The sequence below is a fragment of the Cetorhinus maximus genome, chromosome 19 (assembly GCF_964194155.1).
Source record: "Cetorhinus maximus chromosome 19, sCetMax3.hap1.1, whole genome shotgun sequence".
NCBI lineage: Eukaryota > Metazoa > Chordata > Chondrichthyes > Lamniformes > Cetorhinidae > Cetorhinus > Cetorhinus maximus.
In genome coordinates, this window is record NC_135897.1 from 58096251 (window position 1) to 58113356 (window position 17106).

Consider the following 17106-nt stretch of genomic DNA (forward strand, 5'->3'; position numbering starts at 1 on the left):
ATGTATACAGAAACCATGTCACTCACTACAACATGTATCGAACTAACAATGTGTCAGCACGCAGCACATGGTGTGATATGAGAAATACATTTGATGAATTCAATGAAGCTCCAGAGTTTAAAAGTGTGATTATCTCAAACTTCTGGGAACCACAAGACATAACATGGTGGCAACAGGTAGCTGTGAGTAAAACCCAAACATTTGAAATGGATGTAATGCTCAATTAGATTGAGAAAATCAACCCAAATTAGTGCCAGAGAGTGAAAAAACACTTAGTGAATCGTACAAAAATGAAATGGCTGCCACCGCAATGAACACACAGCCCTAGCTCAGGAAAAATTGTAGGCTGATGATGTCGTAGAGGCATTTGAGAAGTTTAACAAAAGTGCAAATTTGACATTCAGTTGTTTTCTAAAAGGCGCTAGTGAAGAGGAAAGAGCCAGTTACACCTTTTTGTGGGCAAGAGAGAAATGACTAAACGTATTTAATAGTTGGAAGATGAGTGAGGAAGACAGTAAAAAACCCAGACAACATATTTGAGAAATTCAGCACACATCTCCAGCCAAAGTCAAACCATCGGATCCACTGATATGAATTTCAAAGCCTGACGCAGGAACCAGGTGAGCCTGTTGACAATTTCTTATTGAGATTGAGAAATGAAGCCAGCAAGTGTAAATTTAAGGAAACAGATGAAAGGTTGGCAAATCAGCACATTTGAGGCTCTATACACCCTTAAGTACAAAAACATGTGATTGGAATGGACATGCTCAATGTGACACTGCCATAGCATATTAAGCCATGGGTAGGCAGATGAAGAAGTTCCGAAGAAGAATCATATTGAGCTCAAAACATTAACTCCGTTTCTTTCTCCGCTGATGCTGCCAGACCTGCCAATCTTTTCAAGCGCTTTCTGTTTTATTTTCAGATGAAGATGCTGACTATCCAAATGGCTAGCTTTCAGTTATGTCAAGAGAAAAGCTGCGGGGTTGATGCAGTGAAACTGCAACAAAATTCAATTCAACTCAGTTTCATGTTATTATTCATATGGAAATTCATTCCAGGTAACATTACTCTGTTAAAAAAAATTACATATAAATGAATAATAACAATAAAAGAAAATTACTTTATCACAGAGATGTAACTTTAATTAAATGTGTATTTTAAAAAAGCTATTCCAATACATTAAAATAATCAGCCAGTGAGTCCCACCCTGAGTGCATATCCTGATCCATACATCATACTCCTGTTAAAAGTTCCTATAGACAACGACATAAATGAGATCAGGAGCCTATTTGTCCTGCATCTGAGGGATTGTAGCTATTTGTAGCCAGAACTCAACTAGCAACATACTGAAACGAGGGTTGATTCTCCCTGTTCGTGACACTCTTTACTTTCGTCAAAATTTTTCAAGAGCAGATTTCATCAAGAAAGATCTGCTCATCAAATACCCTTCCTGCCTGGTTCAATAATCTTTGTACCCTTAAAGAGTCTGCTTTCTTAAGACAACTGTGCCAGGCAAGGCATTCAAAAAGGATAGCACTCTCAACTACAGTCGTAAAGAAAAGTTTTATGATTGGAGGATCTACTCAAAAAAATTTTAATTTTCTGAGGTCATATAATTGTGTATATCCCTTGCCCTCCCAGATCTGTACAATGTTCCCTCCAATTCAACTTATCAGCTACTTTGATACCTAGATACTTGTAGTTAGTAACTATTTCATGTTATGAATCTTCACAGGAATAATCTCATTAACCGGCTTTTTCCTAAAGTCCTTTTGTCTTGTTTCCATTCATAAGAATGCACACCAGATCGAGAGAAAGATGTGCATGAGCTATGGAAAATCAAATGAGTTCACAGACAGAAGGAAATGTCCTGTGTATGGATCAAACGGCAGAGCTTGCGAAAAGCCTAATTACTGGAAAAAGATGTGCAGAACAAAGAAAGATGGTAAACGAGTTATCTGAGACAAAGCAACAGAGCGAATGAGAAAGAAAAGAAACCAAAAAACATCCATAGCCTGGAAGATGACAATGAGTTTGAGGGCACAATAGACATAGGAACCATACAACTGAATGAAATGGCTGGAGGCGACAGCTCCCAGAATAAAGAAATTCACGCGACCATTCGCATCAGGAAGAGGGTGAGAAATAAGTTCTCAACCATAAATGTGAATTTGAAGCTTGATATCACAGCACAGAGTAACATCATCCTGCTCTTTCCTGAAAATTTGAAATGAATAACCATTTCCAAAAGAAATCCAAAGAAAGATGCTCTGAAACTGAGCAACATCATGCTGAAGGAATATGGTGGAGCTGAAGTTCGATAACTCGGAGTAACCCAAACCAGAAGGACATACAAAGTAAAAGATGTTAACTGCATGTTCTATGTCACTGAAACAGATGCTCCTACTATCCTGGAATTGAGCAGTTGCGAAGCAAAGCAGCTGACCTCAGTAAACCATTAGATGAAGACGTTGTCACTGAAGGTTGAATTTAGTGCACCTGTTGAAAAGCACCCTCTGATCAGAAGCAAGAAAGTGATTTCCAGAGTCACGGAGCCTATAGGCTGGGTAAATTCCTCATCTTAGTCTCTTGAGTTCTTTTGGTCTCACGTTTTACTAGCACCCCTAGATTGGTAGTGTCACTTGTCCAACATTTCTTCATTATTTTCCTTAAAAACTGCAACTCTGTAGCCTTGAATCTTCTCTGCATTGCTTCATTGGTCATCCAACACTGGCTTCCATATGTCAAAATTAGTGAGATTAGCACTCCAGGATTCTCAGCTTTGTTTTTAAGGCTCATTTTGAGTTGATCATAATCTTTTTCATTTTTTGAAATACATCTTTGGCCATCCCAATCCTTTGTCTTATTTCTTGGTCGCAATTTCTATGCTACGCTAACATACTTGTCTACCTGTGTGACCTTTTAGTTTAGACATAATTTAAAAAAAACAAAGTTAATGATTGGAACAGTTATATTGATATATGGCAGCGTTATATTTTTTTGAAAGAGAATTTTACGCCATTGTATTCTTCCAATATGATTTAGGAATGATATATTCATGTGTGTGTGTACATAGGTATCCAGAGTACGACATTAAGAAGTTTCTTTATTGAAATAAAAGCATTGTACGGCGGATGCCAGAAATCTGAAAAAAGTGCTGGAGGGACTCGGCGGGTCTGGCAGCATCTGTGGAGAAGGAAATTGTTAACCTTTTGAGTCAATTATCAAGGATTGACTGTTTTTCCTCTCCACGGGTGCTGCTGGGCCTGCTGAATTTTTCCAGCACTGTTTATATTTCAAGTTTCTTCATTTGGACTTTATTGGACCTGAAAAATAAAATGTGAATGTTGTTAAAAAAAAAATCACTACTGCACTACAATCTGTATATCAAACTAAATGTATCAGTCCACAGCACATGGTATGATCTGAGAACTACATTCCATGAAGCTCCAGCATGAGAGTTTAAAAGTGCGATGAAGTTCTGGGAACAATTCATTGCAACAGGAAATGGAAAAGGTCAACCCAAAATGTATGAAAAGAGGGGAAAATTGACAAAATAAAATCCTGCCAAATTATATGGGTCCTCTGCCCCTATTGACAGTGACCTGTTTAAAGTTGCACAGCGAAACATTAACCCACCCTCTCTTCCCCCCACACATTCACGCTGCATCACAAATAACATTGCTACTCCCAGATAGAACATAGAGGTTATAAGTTAATATCCAAAGTTACTAAAATCATTGTTCAGACTAGAGGGCGGCAAAGTGCTGCGGGGGAAGAGATACTGTTCCTGAAGCTTGTGTTGAGCTTCACTGCTGTCATGCAAGAGGAAAGTGTCACAAAATTCATGGTGGAAGAGAGAATAAACTGAAGTTACAAAGTCGTTAATTTTTTTTACTGACTTATCATTCTCAGGTAATTCTTAATAAGCCATTGTGTACCTCACTTAAAAACAAAAATAAGCTCAGACCTAGATGCTTAAAACAAATCTCATTTCTTTTAATAAATTAAAGCAAATTCCACTTTTAACATTTGCACATCATGACAGCTATGGATAAGGAACACTGAAGTTCTAAATTTCTCTCACATTATAGGCAGGTTAAAATATTTACAGCGTAAGTCCTGTTGTTTAAAGGGAATGTGTGAAACATTGCAGCAGAATTTACATCCTTTCTGTGTCTCAGTTTCTCCACATCCTGAAGGGAGGAAGTGGGTGGGGGGACCTACTGTTCAGGTGCGGGTTTGCAACCCGGACTTTGTACCGGGGCCGGAAGTGTCGGCCTGGTCCTTGTGAATGAGGCTCCGGGTGGATTCAGCGCTCGGTGTTGGTAAGAAGTGGTTTGGCGGTAGCGTGTCCCCGGGTAAAGGGCGAGTGGGGCCCAAGCCCGGCTTCCGCGCCGGGGAGGAATCTCCCTGCAGGAACTAGAAAGCTGAAAGCGTGGCCCGGTCACCCTGGCGGGGCAGAGAACCCGGCCCGAGCCGCCCTTCCTCTTGGCTAAGCCGGGCGAGTCTCCGGCTGTCACCCGAGGCTTCCCTCGGCCTCCCCCCCCTGATATCAGCAGCCGTTGGCTCTCTCTGCCCAGTCTGGTACAAACTCCATTTGTCCAAACTACTGTCACCCACATGAACTCCAGCTTCTCCACCCTCTTCCTACTGCTCGCCATTCGGTTCTTCCCGTGGCACCTTTTCCCGGTTAAGGGAGGGAACTGAAACCGAGTCCAATCTTGTCCTTGCAGAATGTCCGGGCACCTGCATTTCCAATAGGTGTCACTGGCCAGTAGCAAAGACAGAATTTAATGTGAATTGCACTTCTCTAACCTCTGGGTTCTGCGGTCATTTGTCGCCCTTTTGCCAGCCCTTGCAGTCTAAGGTCATGCAAAACAGTAAACGTTACAGCGTTATGGTTTGTGTTGATTTGGAATGGCTGTCAGGAACTATTAGTTACATTTACCAGATGAGTCATCCAAATTATGTCAATCCCCTTTGTCTTCTCAACGGTTACCTCCTTTAAATCTATCAAGTTTTTGATTTCATTCCTATAACCCTTATGTAATTCTGTGTTTCTGCATAACATGTAATACATCTGCATTATTGTGACATCTTGTCATCTCATTCCTTTTTCGTAATATTTTGAATCTGATAAGATCTTTCCTTTTAGGTTTCTGCTATAATATCTCTGCTCACTTCAGGACTTGATAAGTGTGTTTAACTGGTTTTGTGACAACTCTTGATTAGAGACTGTCCCCTTTTCCATTATATGTTTGTTTCTTTACACTTAGGCCATTTCTGTTTTATGAGGATTGGAGGCACACATAAATAAGATTCAGGAAATGTGTGTAGACTTGCAGCACTTCTCACAAGTATTACTTTGTACCTCCAGGTCAACCTCTTGCACTTCTCACTCCCAACACTAGTGATTAAAAGTTTTTGCTATGAGCCAACTTTTCGATTTGGATGGACCACTTCTTTAACTTCACCTTGTAAAAGCAGGTTCTTATCAGTTAAGGTTTCTCTAAATCCATCAACTTTCAGTTTCTAAGATAGTATGTTTGCCATACAAAGAAGGTTTTCTTTTGTTTGTTAAATTCACTGGTGTTTTCTGACCTGGGCAAGAATAAGGGATATTAACACTGCATTAGGCTGACCAGTAAAATAATTCAAAAAATAACCACAGGAATCAAGTACATTACACTAAAAAAAACTCTCTCCACTTGCAACATCAACTTTTTAAAAATCCTTTATGTAAGGTTTTATACATAACAGTGCGCAAAGCACTTCACAGCAGGAAAATAATTGGACACCAAGGATGCTTTGAGGATGTTTGTCAGATTATTGACAGACTGTATAACTTGAAGCTCTGTTGATATTAAAGAATTAGATGAGCTATACTGTTGTGTGGGGTAAGGTTGTTATGTACACAGATGTGGCTGCAGATTTGTACAAAGCAAAGCCCCATAAACAACAATGGAAAAAATGACCAGTTAAAATTCTATACAGAAGTTCTGGAGTTCAACCCCTCCTGCAGTATTTGAAGATATAATCTAAGACACTATTTCAGTGCAATGTTGAGGATTCGCTGTGTTGTCCTTTGGAATTTGTTTTCACAGTGTTTAAGAGCAAAGTCTAATTAAAAATCATTTCTCGGTTTTTGTTTTTTCTCTTGCATAACTGATCTTTAGAGAACTGTGTGGCTAGACAGTAGCCTTTCACCTCTAGCACCTGGGTTCAAATCCAGTCCAGTTGATGAGATACAAGCATCTATTGTGAAATAAGTTTGGACAGTCTCAATTTTTAATTAGCTTCACGAAGGATGGTGATAGGGGGATGGGGTGGTGCAAGTCTGTGGCCGAGACACTTTGTTAAGAGAGAGAAGAGGGAGACTTTGTTCTGGTTTGGCTGCACCTAATTTAGAAACGTTTGATGTTGAAACTTTGAGACTGGGTTTTGGGAAAAGCTCCCCAGCAAATAATACCTTTGATTTTTTTTTTAATGGTGATTTTGACAGATAGATAATGTACATAATATATAATCTTATAAATTTGCAGCATGGCAGGATGCCATTTGACCCATCGTCTGTGCTAGCTCTTGAAAATGCAGTTATGCTTTTGTCCTGTGAGGAAAATAATTTGATATTAATTGATTTGAAACTACATTGACAATTAATGAACATAGTTTTCACTGCAATTAACGGCGACATAAAATATGACTTTATTGATCGGAGCTTTCTTTGTTTTTAAGCACCTTCAGTATTTTCCTCACAACTGAAATTCCTCCTTCGTTTTGATTTTAGTTGCCTGGCTAATACAGATTTCTTTAACCGAGTTAGAGTTTGTGTCAGCTATAACTTTAGAGTTGGAAATGGATTGACTTCTTGTGAAAATATGCTGTGTTTGGGAAGTGGAATTCAATTTAGGACAAGAGATTGTTATGTGAACATTTTGTGCCTCTTCAGAATTCTATGCACATATGTGGTGGATGCACTTAAGGAAAATTGATAATTGTTTTCAGTAAAATGTGGAATAAGCAGGGCTTTCAACACAACTTGTTAAAACAAGTTGGTATTGGTTGCAAAAACAAGGTTAAAAACATGAAGCAAGTTTGACAGCTCGAGGTTTTTGAAAGTATTTTGAAACAGAAACAGCAAGGACAAAGAAAACTCCAATCAGTGAAGTAGCATTTTATATCACCTGCAAAATGAGGTGAGATTTCTGCTTATGCAGCTGATGAGCTAAAAAAATTAATGGAACAAGAGATGGAAAAGAAACAAAGGAACTGATAGGAAGATTGAAGAAAACAAACCTCTAAATGAGCTGTTAAGGGAGTGAGACGCAGTCAGAGCAATTGTGCAGGTAAAGTTAATATTTGAAATGCAGAGCAAAGGAGATAACCAAAAAGAGTTCAAGTAAAATACCATGAGGAATATATTGAAGAGCTGTTTACTGTAATGATTCTCCATTACTTTTGTAACCACCTTCAGGCTTACAGTACTCCAAGATATCTTGATTCTTCCCATTGTGGCTTCTTCCACTTCCTTGATTTTCTTTTCTCCTCCATTAGTGGGAATGCCTTCAGCTTTTAGGTCCTAAACTCTGGAATTCCCTCCCTAAACTTTTTCACCTCTTTGACCAAGTTTTTCCTCAATTGTCCTAATATCTTAAGGTGGCATAGTGTCAAATTGTGTCTGATGAAGTTTCTGTGAAGCACTTTGGGATGTTTTACTACATTAAAGCTGCTATATAAATGCAAGCTGTTGTTATACCACTTGTTTTATAAAGTAAGATGTTGCAGACCACTTTCACAGTAGGAAAAGTGGATAGTGTGCAGGAAAAGAGAAAGGGACAGAAATTGGAGAGAGCTCAGAAGTAGACTTGTAATCAGTGGTTTAGGAGGCATTTTAAAAATTCTTCCACAAGATGTGGGCATCGCTGGCAATGCCAGCATTTATTGCCCATCCCTAATTGCCTTGGTGCAGTTTTATTGATAGAGCTAAAGATAGGTCTGTCACAAAAAATGAGCATTTTTAATGTGCCTAGTTCACCACTTGTGAGTGGCCTGATTTTAAATAATTGAAAATAACTTCAAAAATATACAGAATCATTTCCTAGTTTCATTGGTGTACAGTGTCAGTTTTTGTTCAAAGTTATCATTTGAAAGATTTTAAAAGTTGCCTAATAGTGCCCTTGCGCCTAAGAAAAAAGCTTAATCTTAAGAACCTCTTTGAAGGCTTGTGAACAGGCGCGATTAGTGGAAACTCACCATGGTGAATAATTTGATTTGCGGTTTGACCAGTTTTGTGAGCTGGACCGGCTTCCAGCGCTATGTTTTATAAACTGACGCAAAAGGTTGCCAAAGTTTGTGTTGAATCTAATTTTGTGCTTGAAATTCCTCAATTTTTATGTGGTTTTGTTGGTTGTATGAGAATTGCACTGGAAATACTAGCACGACCAACAGGTGCTCCAGGCCTATAAGTTTCTTTCTTCTTATATTGGCAATGCCCCCTAATATGCTTACACAAACCTGGGGCAGGTGAGAATTCAAGAAGGAAATTTATTTTGGACCCCATGCCTGCGTGTCAGAGCCAGTAATCTGTTGTTCAAATTTACATAAGCAAGTGCTTAATTTGTCTATTCTCCCCTTTTCTTTCCCCAAAACTTCCTCTTTTTCCTGTTATTTAAATGACTTGATGGAGTTGTTTAAGATCAGGAAGGGCCTATATATGAAAGATAGAGGGAACCTATTCCTGTTGGGGAAGGTTGAGAGCCAGAGGTCACTTATTGAAGGTCAATTCCAAAAGAACCAAAGGCAGCAAGTAGAAAGGTTTTTTTACCCAATGATTTGTTGTGATCTGGAATGCACTGCTTGAAGGGGTGGCAGGGGAAGATTCAATTGCGTTTTCAAAGGGATTTGGATAAGCACCAGAAAAGGGAAAAACATGTAGGACCATGATGAAAGGACTGGGGAGTGTGACAAACTAATTTGTTCTTGCAGAGAACTGAGACAGGCCAACAGGCTGAATGGCCTCCTTCTGTGCTGTAACCACTTTATGATTCAATCTATGAAAACCTTTTCCCCCTTGCATCATAATTGCTGCTGAAGCTGTGGTTGGCAGTGACCAGGGATATTTTTGCCACGGTCAAATTACAATTTCCAAAGAGATGAAATTCAGCATTTTCTGGAAATAAAGATTTGTTTTTGTATATCATGGCCACTGAACATCTCAGCACTTTACTGCCAATGAAATACTTTTGAAGTATAGTCACTGTTGTAATGTAGGATCTGAATGATTTAATTGGCAGCACCTGAAGTCTAGAATTATTGACCATCACCATTGGCTCTGGTGCAAATATCAGTCCTCATCAGAGACATTAAAATAAATCTTAATTCTTAGCCCACAATTGTAATGGATTAAGCTATAAAAAGGCTTAAAAAATTGTTTAATTTTTGTTGCATTCTAACCCATCAGTTATTTTATACTAGGCTGTCACAATATTTGTTTTATTTGTTCTTGACATGTGAGCACCACTGGTAAGGCCATCATTTATTGGCTATTCCTTATTGCCCAGCTCACCGCCACCTTCTCAAGCGCAATTAGGATTGGGCAATAAATGCTGGTGCTGCTCACATGCTAAAAACAAATAAAACAAATATTGTTAAAAATGTCAGTTCTAACTGTATGCATTACCTTGAGGAAAATGGAAGACCGAAACTACTTAACTACTTAAGCTATTTGCTGGCTTTCTGCTACTTGTCGGTTTAGCATTGGTAGCTTAGAAAATAATTTCAGCAACTTGCATGTACACTATTCTGCTGCTCACTTGTCCTTTTAGTGCCATCTAACTGAATCAGACTGCTTTTGATTTGTTGATGCTGCACGCCTGCGCCAAGATTCAAATTTCTAATTTTAATGCTACGCCTTCTCATTTCTCTGGTAAACTGCTGGTTATTTAGTTATATTGAGCATTAGCTGGAGGGTGACTTTGTGCAGCATTGATATTGTGCTTTATGATGTAATAGAATTCTGTTCTTGGAAGACTTGCATCACAAAGAATGACCTCCAAAATATCAAGATGGCTTTATTAATTTGGGCAACAGCGTTTTATTATCTTTGAATGAAAACCCAGTGTTCTTAATGGGTACTGTCTTGACTATAAACTTTTTTTTCCTTATTTTTCTACCATGGCAGCACTTACGATACATTTTCAAATAAAAATGGAAATGTTACCTTGTTCTCTCGACCTGGATAAGTTGGAATGAGATCGCTTTGTTAACCATTGTTGCTCTTGGTAAGGACTTAAGATAAGTATTTAACTGTGTACTGGAGTGTAACCCTTCCATTTATTACTGCTGATAGAAGAGATTGCATATTTTTGTCTCTAGATGGTGTAAAATTGTACCACCTTATTATACTCCAAATGAGCCTTTTTCCTATAATTTTGATTCGACTTTCATTTTATGTGAACTTGATTATCTTGCTATACCAGTTGCCTTATTTTGATTTCATACTGTAGCAACAGAATGATTTAGGAAAGTTAAGTAATTGATGTCTCACCCGTTGAGAACTTTGTAAAAGATGACTTGTGAATTTTAAAACCTTTGTTTGATATTACCATTGAATGCAAATCAAAACAAAATACAATAATCTAAGGTTTAGGAAGGGAAAGCTCATAGTAGTTATGAAATTGTTCAAAATTCTCATTTTGCTTTAATGCAATTCCTAAATATATATAAGCTGTTAATTACTTTATGTTGCCCTCAAGTCAGTATTTGAAATAGGAACTCAACTTTATTTTAAAAAAGTAATTTTAATTCCATGCTATTATAAAAATATAAGATGTTGGCCAAATTTTGCTGTAGCTGGACATCTAACACCATCTGCCATTAGTCAAACTTGCCCTTGCACATTTGGGTTTTTTACTTTTTTGTGTGGCAAGTTGCTGAAGCTGTGATGTTATCAGCTCTCACTGTGAGAATAGCATCTTTCACCTGAATGAACCAATATATTTCCTGAACCAATTAGATTGAAAAATTTATTGCCCATCCCTAATTACCATTGAGAAGGTAGTGGTGATCTGCCTTGAACTGCTGCAGTCTACGTGGAGTAGTACATCCACAGTGCTGTTAGGGAGGATTTCCAGGATTTTGACCCAGCGACAGTGAAGGAACGGTGATAAATTTCCAAGTCAGGGTCGTGAGTGGCTTGGAGGGGAACTTCCAGGTGCTGGTGTTCCCATCTGTCTGCTGCCCTTGTCCTTCTAGATGGTAGTGGTCTTGGGTTTGGAAGGTGCTGCCTATGGAGTCTTGGTGGGTTTCTGTAGTACATTGTGTAGATGGTGTGCACTGCTGCCACCATGTGTTGGTGGTGGAGGGAGTGAATGTTTGTGGAAGAGGTGCCAATCAAGCGGGCTGCTTTGTCCTGGGCGGTGTCAAGCTTCTTGAGTGTTGTGGGAGCTGCACTCATCCAGGGAAATGGAGACTATTCCATCACGTTCCTAACTTGTGCCTTGTAGATGGTAGACAGGCTTTCAGAGTCAGGAGGTGAGTTTCTCACTGCAGGATTCCTAGCCTCTGACCTGCTCTTGTACCACAGTATTTATATGGCTAGTCCAGTTCAATTTCTGGTCAATGGTAATACCCAGGTTGTTGATAATGGGGGATTCAGCGATGGTAATACCATTGGATGCCAAGGGGTGATGGTTAGATTCTCTCTTGTTGGGGATGGTTATTGCTTGGCACTTGTGGCGTGATGTTACTTGCCACTTGTCAACCCAACCCTGGATATTGTCCAGGTCTTGCTGCATTTGGACATGGACTGCTTCAGTATCTGAGGAGTCACGAATGGTACTGAACATTGTTCAATTACCAGTGAACATCAACACTTCTGACCTTATGATGGAAGGAAGGGCATTGATGAAACAGCTGAAGATAGTTATGTCTGGGACACTACTCTAAGGAGCTCCTACAGTGATGTCCTGGAACTGAGATGATTGGCCTCCAACAATTACAAACGTCTTCCTTTGTGCTAGGTATGACTCCAACTGTGGAGAGTTTTCCCCCGATTCCCATTGACTCCAGTTTTGCTAGGGCCCCTTGATGCCACACCCGGTCAAATGCAGCTTTGATGTCAAGGACAGTCACTCTCCCCCCACCTTGGGAGTTCAGCTCTTTTGTCCATGTTTGAACCAAGGCTGTAATGAGGTAAGGAGTTGAGTGGCCCTGGTGGAACCCAAACTGGGCGTCAGTGAGCAGGTTATTCCTATGCAAGCGCCGCTTGATAGCCCTTCCATCACTTTGCAGATGATCGGGAGTAGACATGATGGGGTGATAATTGGCTGGGTTGGATTTGTCCTTTTTGTGTACAGGACATACCTGGGCAATTTTACCTAAAGCCGGGTAGATGCCAGTGTTGTAGCTGTGCTGGAACAGTTTGGCAAGGGGTGTGGCAAGTCCTGGAGCACAAGTCTTCAGCACTATTTCCGGAATATTGTCAGAGCCCATAACCTTTCCAGTATCCAGTGCCTTCAGCTGTTTCTTGATATCACATGGAGTGAATCGAATTGGCTGAAGACTGGCATCTGTGAAGATAGGGACTTTCGGAGGAGGCCGAGATAGATCATCTACTCGGCACTTCTGGCTGAAGACTGTAGCAAATGCTTCAGCCTTATCTTTTGCACTGATGCGCTGGGCTCCTCCATCGTTGAGGATGGGGATATTTGTGGAGCCGCCTCCTCCAGTGAGTTGTTTAATTGTCCACCACCATTCACGACTGGATGTGACAGGACTGCAGAGCTTAGATCTGATCCGTTGGTTGTAGGATCACTTAGCCCTGTCTCTCACTTGCTGTTTGGCACGCAAGTTGTTATAGCTTCACCAGGTTGGCATCTCATTTTTAGGTATGCCTAGTGCTGCTTCTAGCATGCACTCCTGCACTCTTCAGTGAACCAAGGTTGACCCCCTGGTTTGATAGTAATGGTAGAGTGGAGATTATGACGAACCATGAGGTTCGAGTACAATTCTGCTGCTGCCCATAGCGCCTCAAGGTTGCCCGGTGTTGAGTTGCTAGATCTGTTCAAAATCCATCCCATTTAGCATGGTGATATTGTCACACACACAATCCTCAATGTGAAGGCAGGACTTCGCCCCCACAATGTCTAAGTGGTGGTCACTCCTACCGATACCGTCATGGACAGATGCATCTGTGGCAAGCAGGTTGGCAAGGATGAGGTCAATATGTTTTTCCCTCTTGTTGGTTCCCTCAACACCTGCCAAAGACCCAGTCTAGCAGCTATGTCATTTAGGACTTGGTCGGCTCGGTCAGTAGTTGTGCTACTGAGCCACTCTTGGTGATGGACATTGAGGTCCCCCACCCAGAGTACATTCAGTGCTTCCGGCAAGCGGTGTTCAATATAGAGGAGCACTGATTCATCAGCTGCAGGAAGGTGGTATGTGGTAATCAGCAGGAGGTTTCCTTGTCCATGTTTGACCTGATATCCCATGAGACCTCATGGGGTCCGGAGTTGATGTTGAGGACTCCGAGGGCAACTCCCTCACGATTGTCACTGTGCTGCCAGCTCTGCTGGGCCTGTCCTGCCAGTGGGACAAGACCAGGTGGTGATGGTGGTGTCTGGGACATTATCTGTAAGGCATGATTCTGTGAGGATGACTTTGTCAGGCTCCCAATTTTGGCATGAGCACCTAGATATTAGTAAGGAGGGATGAGGCTGCCGTTGTCATTTCTGGTGCCTACGTTGATGCCGGGTGGTCGTCTGGTTTCCTTCCCTTTTTGTGACTTTGTAACGGTTCGAGTAGCTTTCCTTCCCTAAAGGGGGGACAAATTTTTACAACAATCAACATTGTTGGTCATCATTAATTCCAGATTTTTATTGAATTCAAATTCCACCATTTGCCATTGCGGGATATGAACCTGGGTCCCCAGAGCATTACCCTGGGTCTCTGGATTACTAGTCCAGCAACAATACCACGACGCAATCACCTCCCCATGTGTTTAGGAAGTAGTATGTAGATGCAGTAATTAGAAGAGTGTTCAGTTTTGTGTTGTTGGTAAAACCCAATGACAGTTCTATCTACAGTGCATTGTCATTAGAACGTAAAAGGGTAGGAAGTTAGGGATTAGAAAAAGTCATTGGCTATCATTGCTCATTTCTCTTCATGAAAGTTCATCCTTTAGGAATACAATGAAATTGTTGTGTTTTGTTTTCTTAGCTTTGGCTCAAAGATGAAATGACATAGCAATAGAAAGCAGTACTAATATTAATATTTCAATCCCATTATCCTGCAGAATGTACATTTGTGCAGTTTCATTAGATTGTTGACGGTTATGGTTATAATGCACCCTTAAAGTTGAGAAGATTCTGCTCAAGTGCTTCAGTTTTTACGTTATTTGGACCATTGATTCCACCTTCTTTCTGTGCCATCTTGTTTAACCTTTGACCATTTTGGTAGCCCATCACTGCTTGATGGTGGCATCTGGAATGATTGACCTAACAACATTTACTGCTTACTTTTCCGCTGCATGCTTATCGCCAGCCTGTACTAATCAAAAATATTTTACTGCAGTGTGATATCTTTAAGTTGTTCTTATTGTGGTGAACCAAATACGTTTACATAGCACTAATGCTTATTTTTCTCTGTTTTGCTCTACTTTAGCTTGCTGGCAAACACTGTAAAGCAATATTGGTGTTAAAATGAAGTTCCCCGCACAGAGACTGTACTCACTGTCCCGAACTGTTCACCACCTATACGCCCCGCGCGTTAATTCTCGCAGACTACACTGGAATTCTACAGTTCGGCCATATTCCACTTTCAAGAGATTTCCATTGAGGACAGCAAAGCCACTTCCTTTGAAAGTTGAATACTATCCCTACAGAAATTTCATTCTAGCTAGATTGGCAACACGACTGCTAAGAATTCGTTACCTTGTACTGGGATCAGCAGTGGGAGGTGGTTACACAGCAAAGAAGGTATGTCAGAAACTTGGTATGCAATATGCTGAGAAAATGAAAAAGGCTAATGGAGAGGATAATGTTTATCTTAGCTTATCAGGAGAAATTTCTGTGACTGTGCTTCCCACTTCAAAGGCATGACAAAATCTAAATATTAAACTTAAAACTGTAAAGCATCCTCCAATTGATTGCATAAAGATATGTAAATTCTTTGATATTTGTGGGTGAGTCCAGAACTAGGGGATGCTGTTTTGAAATTTGGGGGTCACTCTTTTAGTGCAGAGATGAGGAGAATTTTTTTCTTGGAGGGCTTGGAACTCTCTGTCTCAAAAGGTGGTGGAGATGGTGTCATTGAATGTTTTTAAGGCAGAGGTAGATAACTTTTGATTCCCTTGCCTAACAAGAATTTATCGGGGGTAGATGGGAATGTTGAACTCTAAACACAAACGGAACAGGCAGGACCTTATTGAATGGCGGAGCAAGTTCGAGGGGCTGAATGGCCTACTAGTACTTCTATTTTGTATGTTCATATGTTTCGTAGAATTCATTATTGCAATTAGAAATGTTTCATCTCCTTAATGGTTTGTTAGTTTGTGTTTTTACCTGACCTGCTGGGTATTTACAGCATTTCTGTTTTTATTTCTGATTTCCAGCATCTGCAGTATTTTGCTTTAGTAATAACTTTTCCCATGCATTTTCTTTTGTTAGACGTATGACCAATGGAAGGAAATGATGCCAGATTTAACAGAGTACAAGTGGATAATTCCTGATTTTATCTGGGATCTTGATGAACATATTAACTTTGGTGAGCTGGTTTTGGCTGCAGATATATATTTAAAAGTATTAGAGCCGTAATATTTGTTCAAAATATATTACAATGAATTAATTGTTCTGATTGTTGTGCTGTAGCTTTACCTTTTAAATGAGCCAGTTCTTGCTCTGTTTCCTTCACTGTTAGAAAAGTATAATTTAACCTTGATCTGGATTTTGCAGTGATGATAATGTTGAAACTGCCAGTATTTTCACATGCACAGTTAAATGCGGGAGTCCAGAAGTTGCTGTCAGTGATCTTTATGCTTCCTCAGATGTTGCAATGTTGTGGTATCCCCAAAATACAATCAATTAGAAATAACTGAACTGACAACTTCCACTCTTGCACTTGTTATGACTGCAGCCGGTGTCACTTGCTACGCAAACCAAATCCCAGAAGGAAACTTGGCTTGCGGGCCACAAACTTTTTTTTTGTATTCTAATAACGAGAAGATGATGTACCAATCTCAGCATTAAGAGGTCCAGTGACACTTTTGGGTTTTTAAAGATTAAAAGCAAAAGTTTTATTAAACCAAAAAAAAACTTAAGTACACAAGATTACAGTTACACAATTAAGGTTAGTCTTACAAAACATTCCCCCAAAACTCTATCCTTGGTCAAACCCAGAAGTAAACACTTTCCAGGCAACACTCCCTTATAGATATTTAAATATAGAATCCATTGATATCACACAAGGCACACTACTATAGCTTCAATAAAGGTGTGCCACATGACACACCTCTTCCACTTTTCTAAGGAATTCCCTTTGGAATCAAACTGCTTGCTGCAGCCCAAGACTTCTCAACAGCTCAAACAGCTCCAGCCATCTCCAGCTTAACGGCTCGACAGCTATCCAGCTCAATAGCTATCTCTAGCTCTGTCTACCTCAACAGCTATCCACAGTAACTCTAATATACCTTTTTGCCCTCTCATCTCAGTCCCATTGTTCTCTCACCCCTTTGAAACTCAAACCCTTCCAAATATGAGATCTTTCAAGTTTCCATCTTGCCGTTGCTTTTGGGTCAATAAAAATATAATAACCCCACTACTATTTACCTATGGACTCCTGCAAGATGCAAACATTTTCCTTGATACCTCTGATTGCTTTGAAATTCAAGCAACTTCTCAACTTATCTAAAAATGCAAATGTTAGATCTAGCCTATTTACTAGTACTGCAAACTTAACACTGTTAACCTTTTCATTTTACCAAACACCCTGCCAGCTTGACTCCTATCAACCTCTTGCCCAGTTTAATTAAATCTCACGCGCACACACACACATACAGACACCAGCCTTCTTTATAGAATAACACAATGTTCCCCAAAATATTTT

General features: G+C 40.0%; 1 protein-coding gene across 8 annotated transcripts in view; it reads left to right on the forward strand.

Annotated features, from left to right (window-relative positions):
* Positions 1-4258: 4258 nt before the first annotated feature.
* opa1 (OPA1 mitochondrial dynamin like GTPase) overlaps positions 4259-17106 on the forward strand; it is a 133233-nt gene continuing 120385 nt past the window's right edge. For 6 of the 8 annotated variants that reach the window (XM_078563877.1, XM_078563875.1, XM_078563879.1 and 3 more), the window contains exons 1-4: positions 4259-4331; positions 10187-10286; positions 14668-14981; positions 15672-15768. In XM_078563877.1, coding sequence (XP_078420003.1) covers positions 14706-14981; positions 15672-15768 — 373 coding nt within the window. In that variant the 5' untranslated portion in view covers positions 4259-4331; positions 10187-10286; positions 14668-14705. Of the gene's footprint in view, positions 4332-5384; positions 5494-10186; positions 10287-14667; positions 14982-15671; positions 15769-17106 lie in introns of those variants that run through there. The other 2 variants (XM_078563876.1, XM_078563881.1) reach the window with 2 other exon arrangements.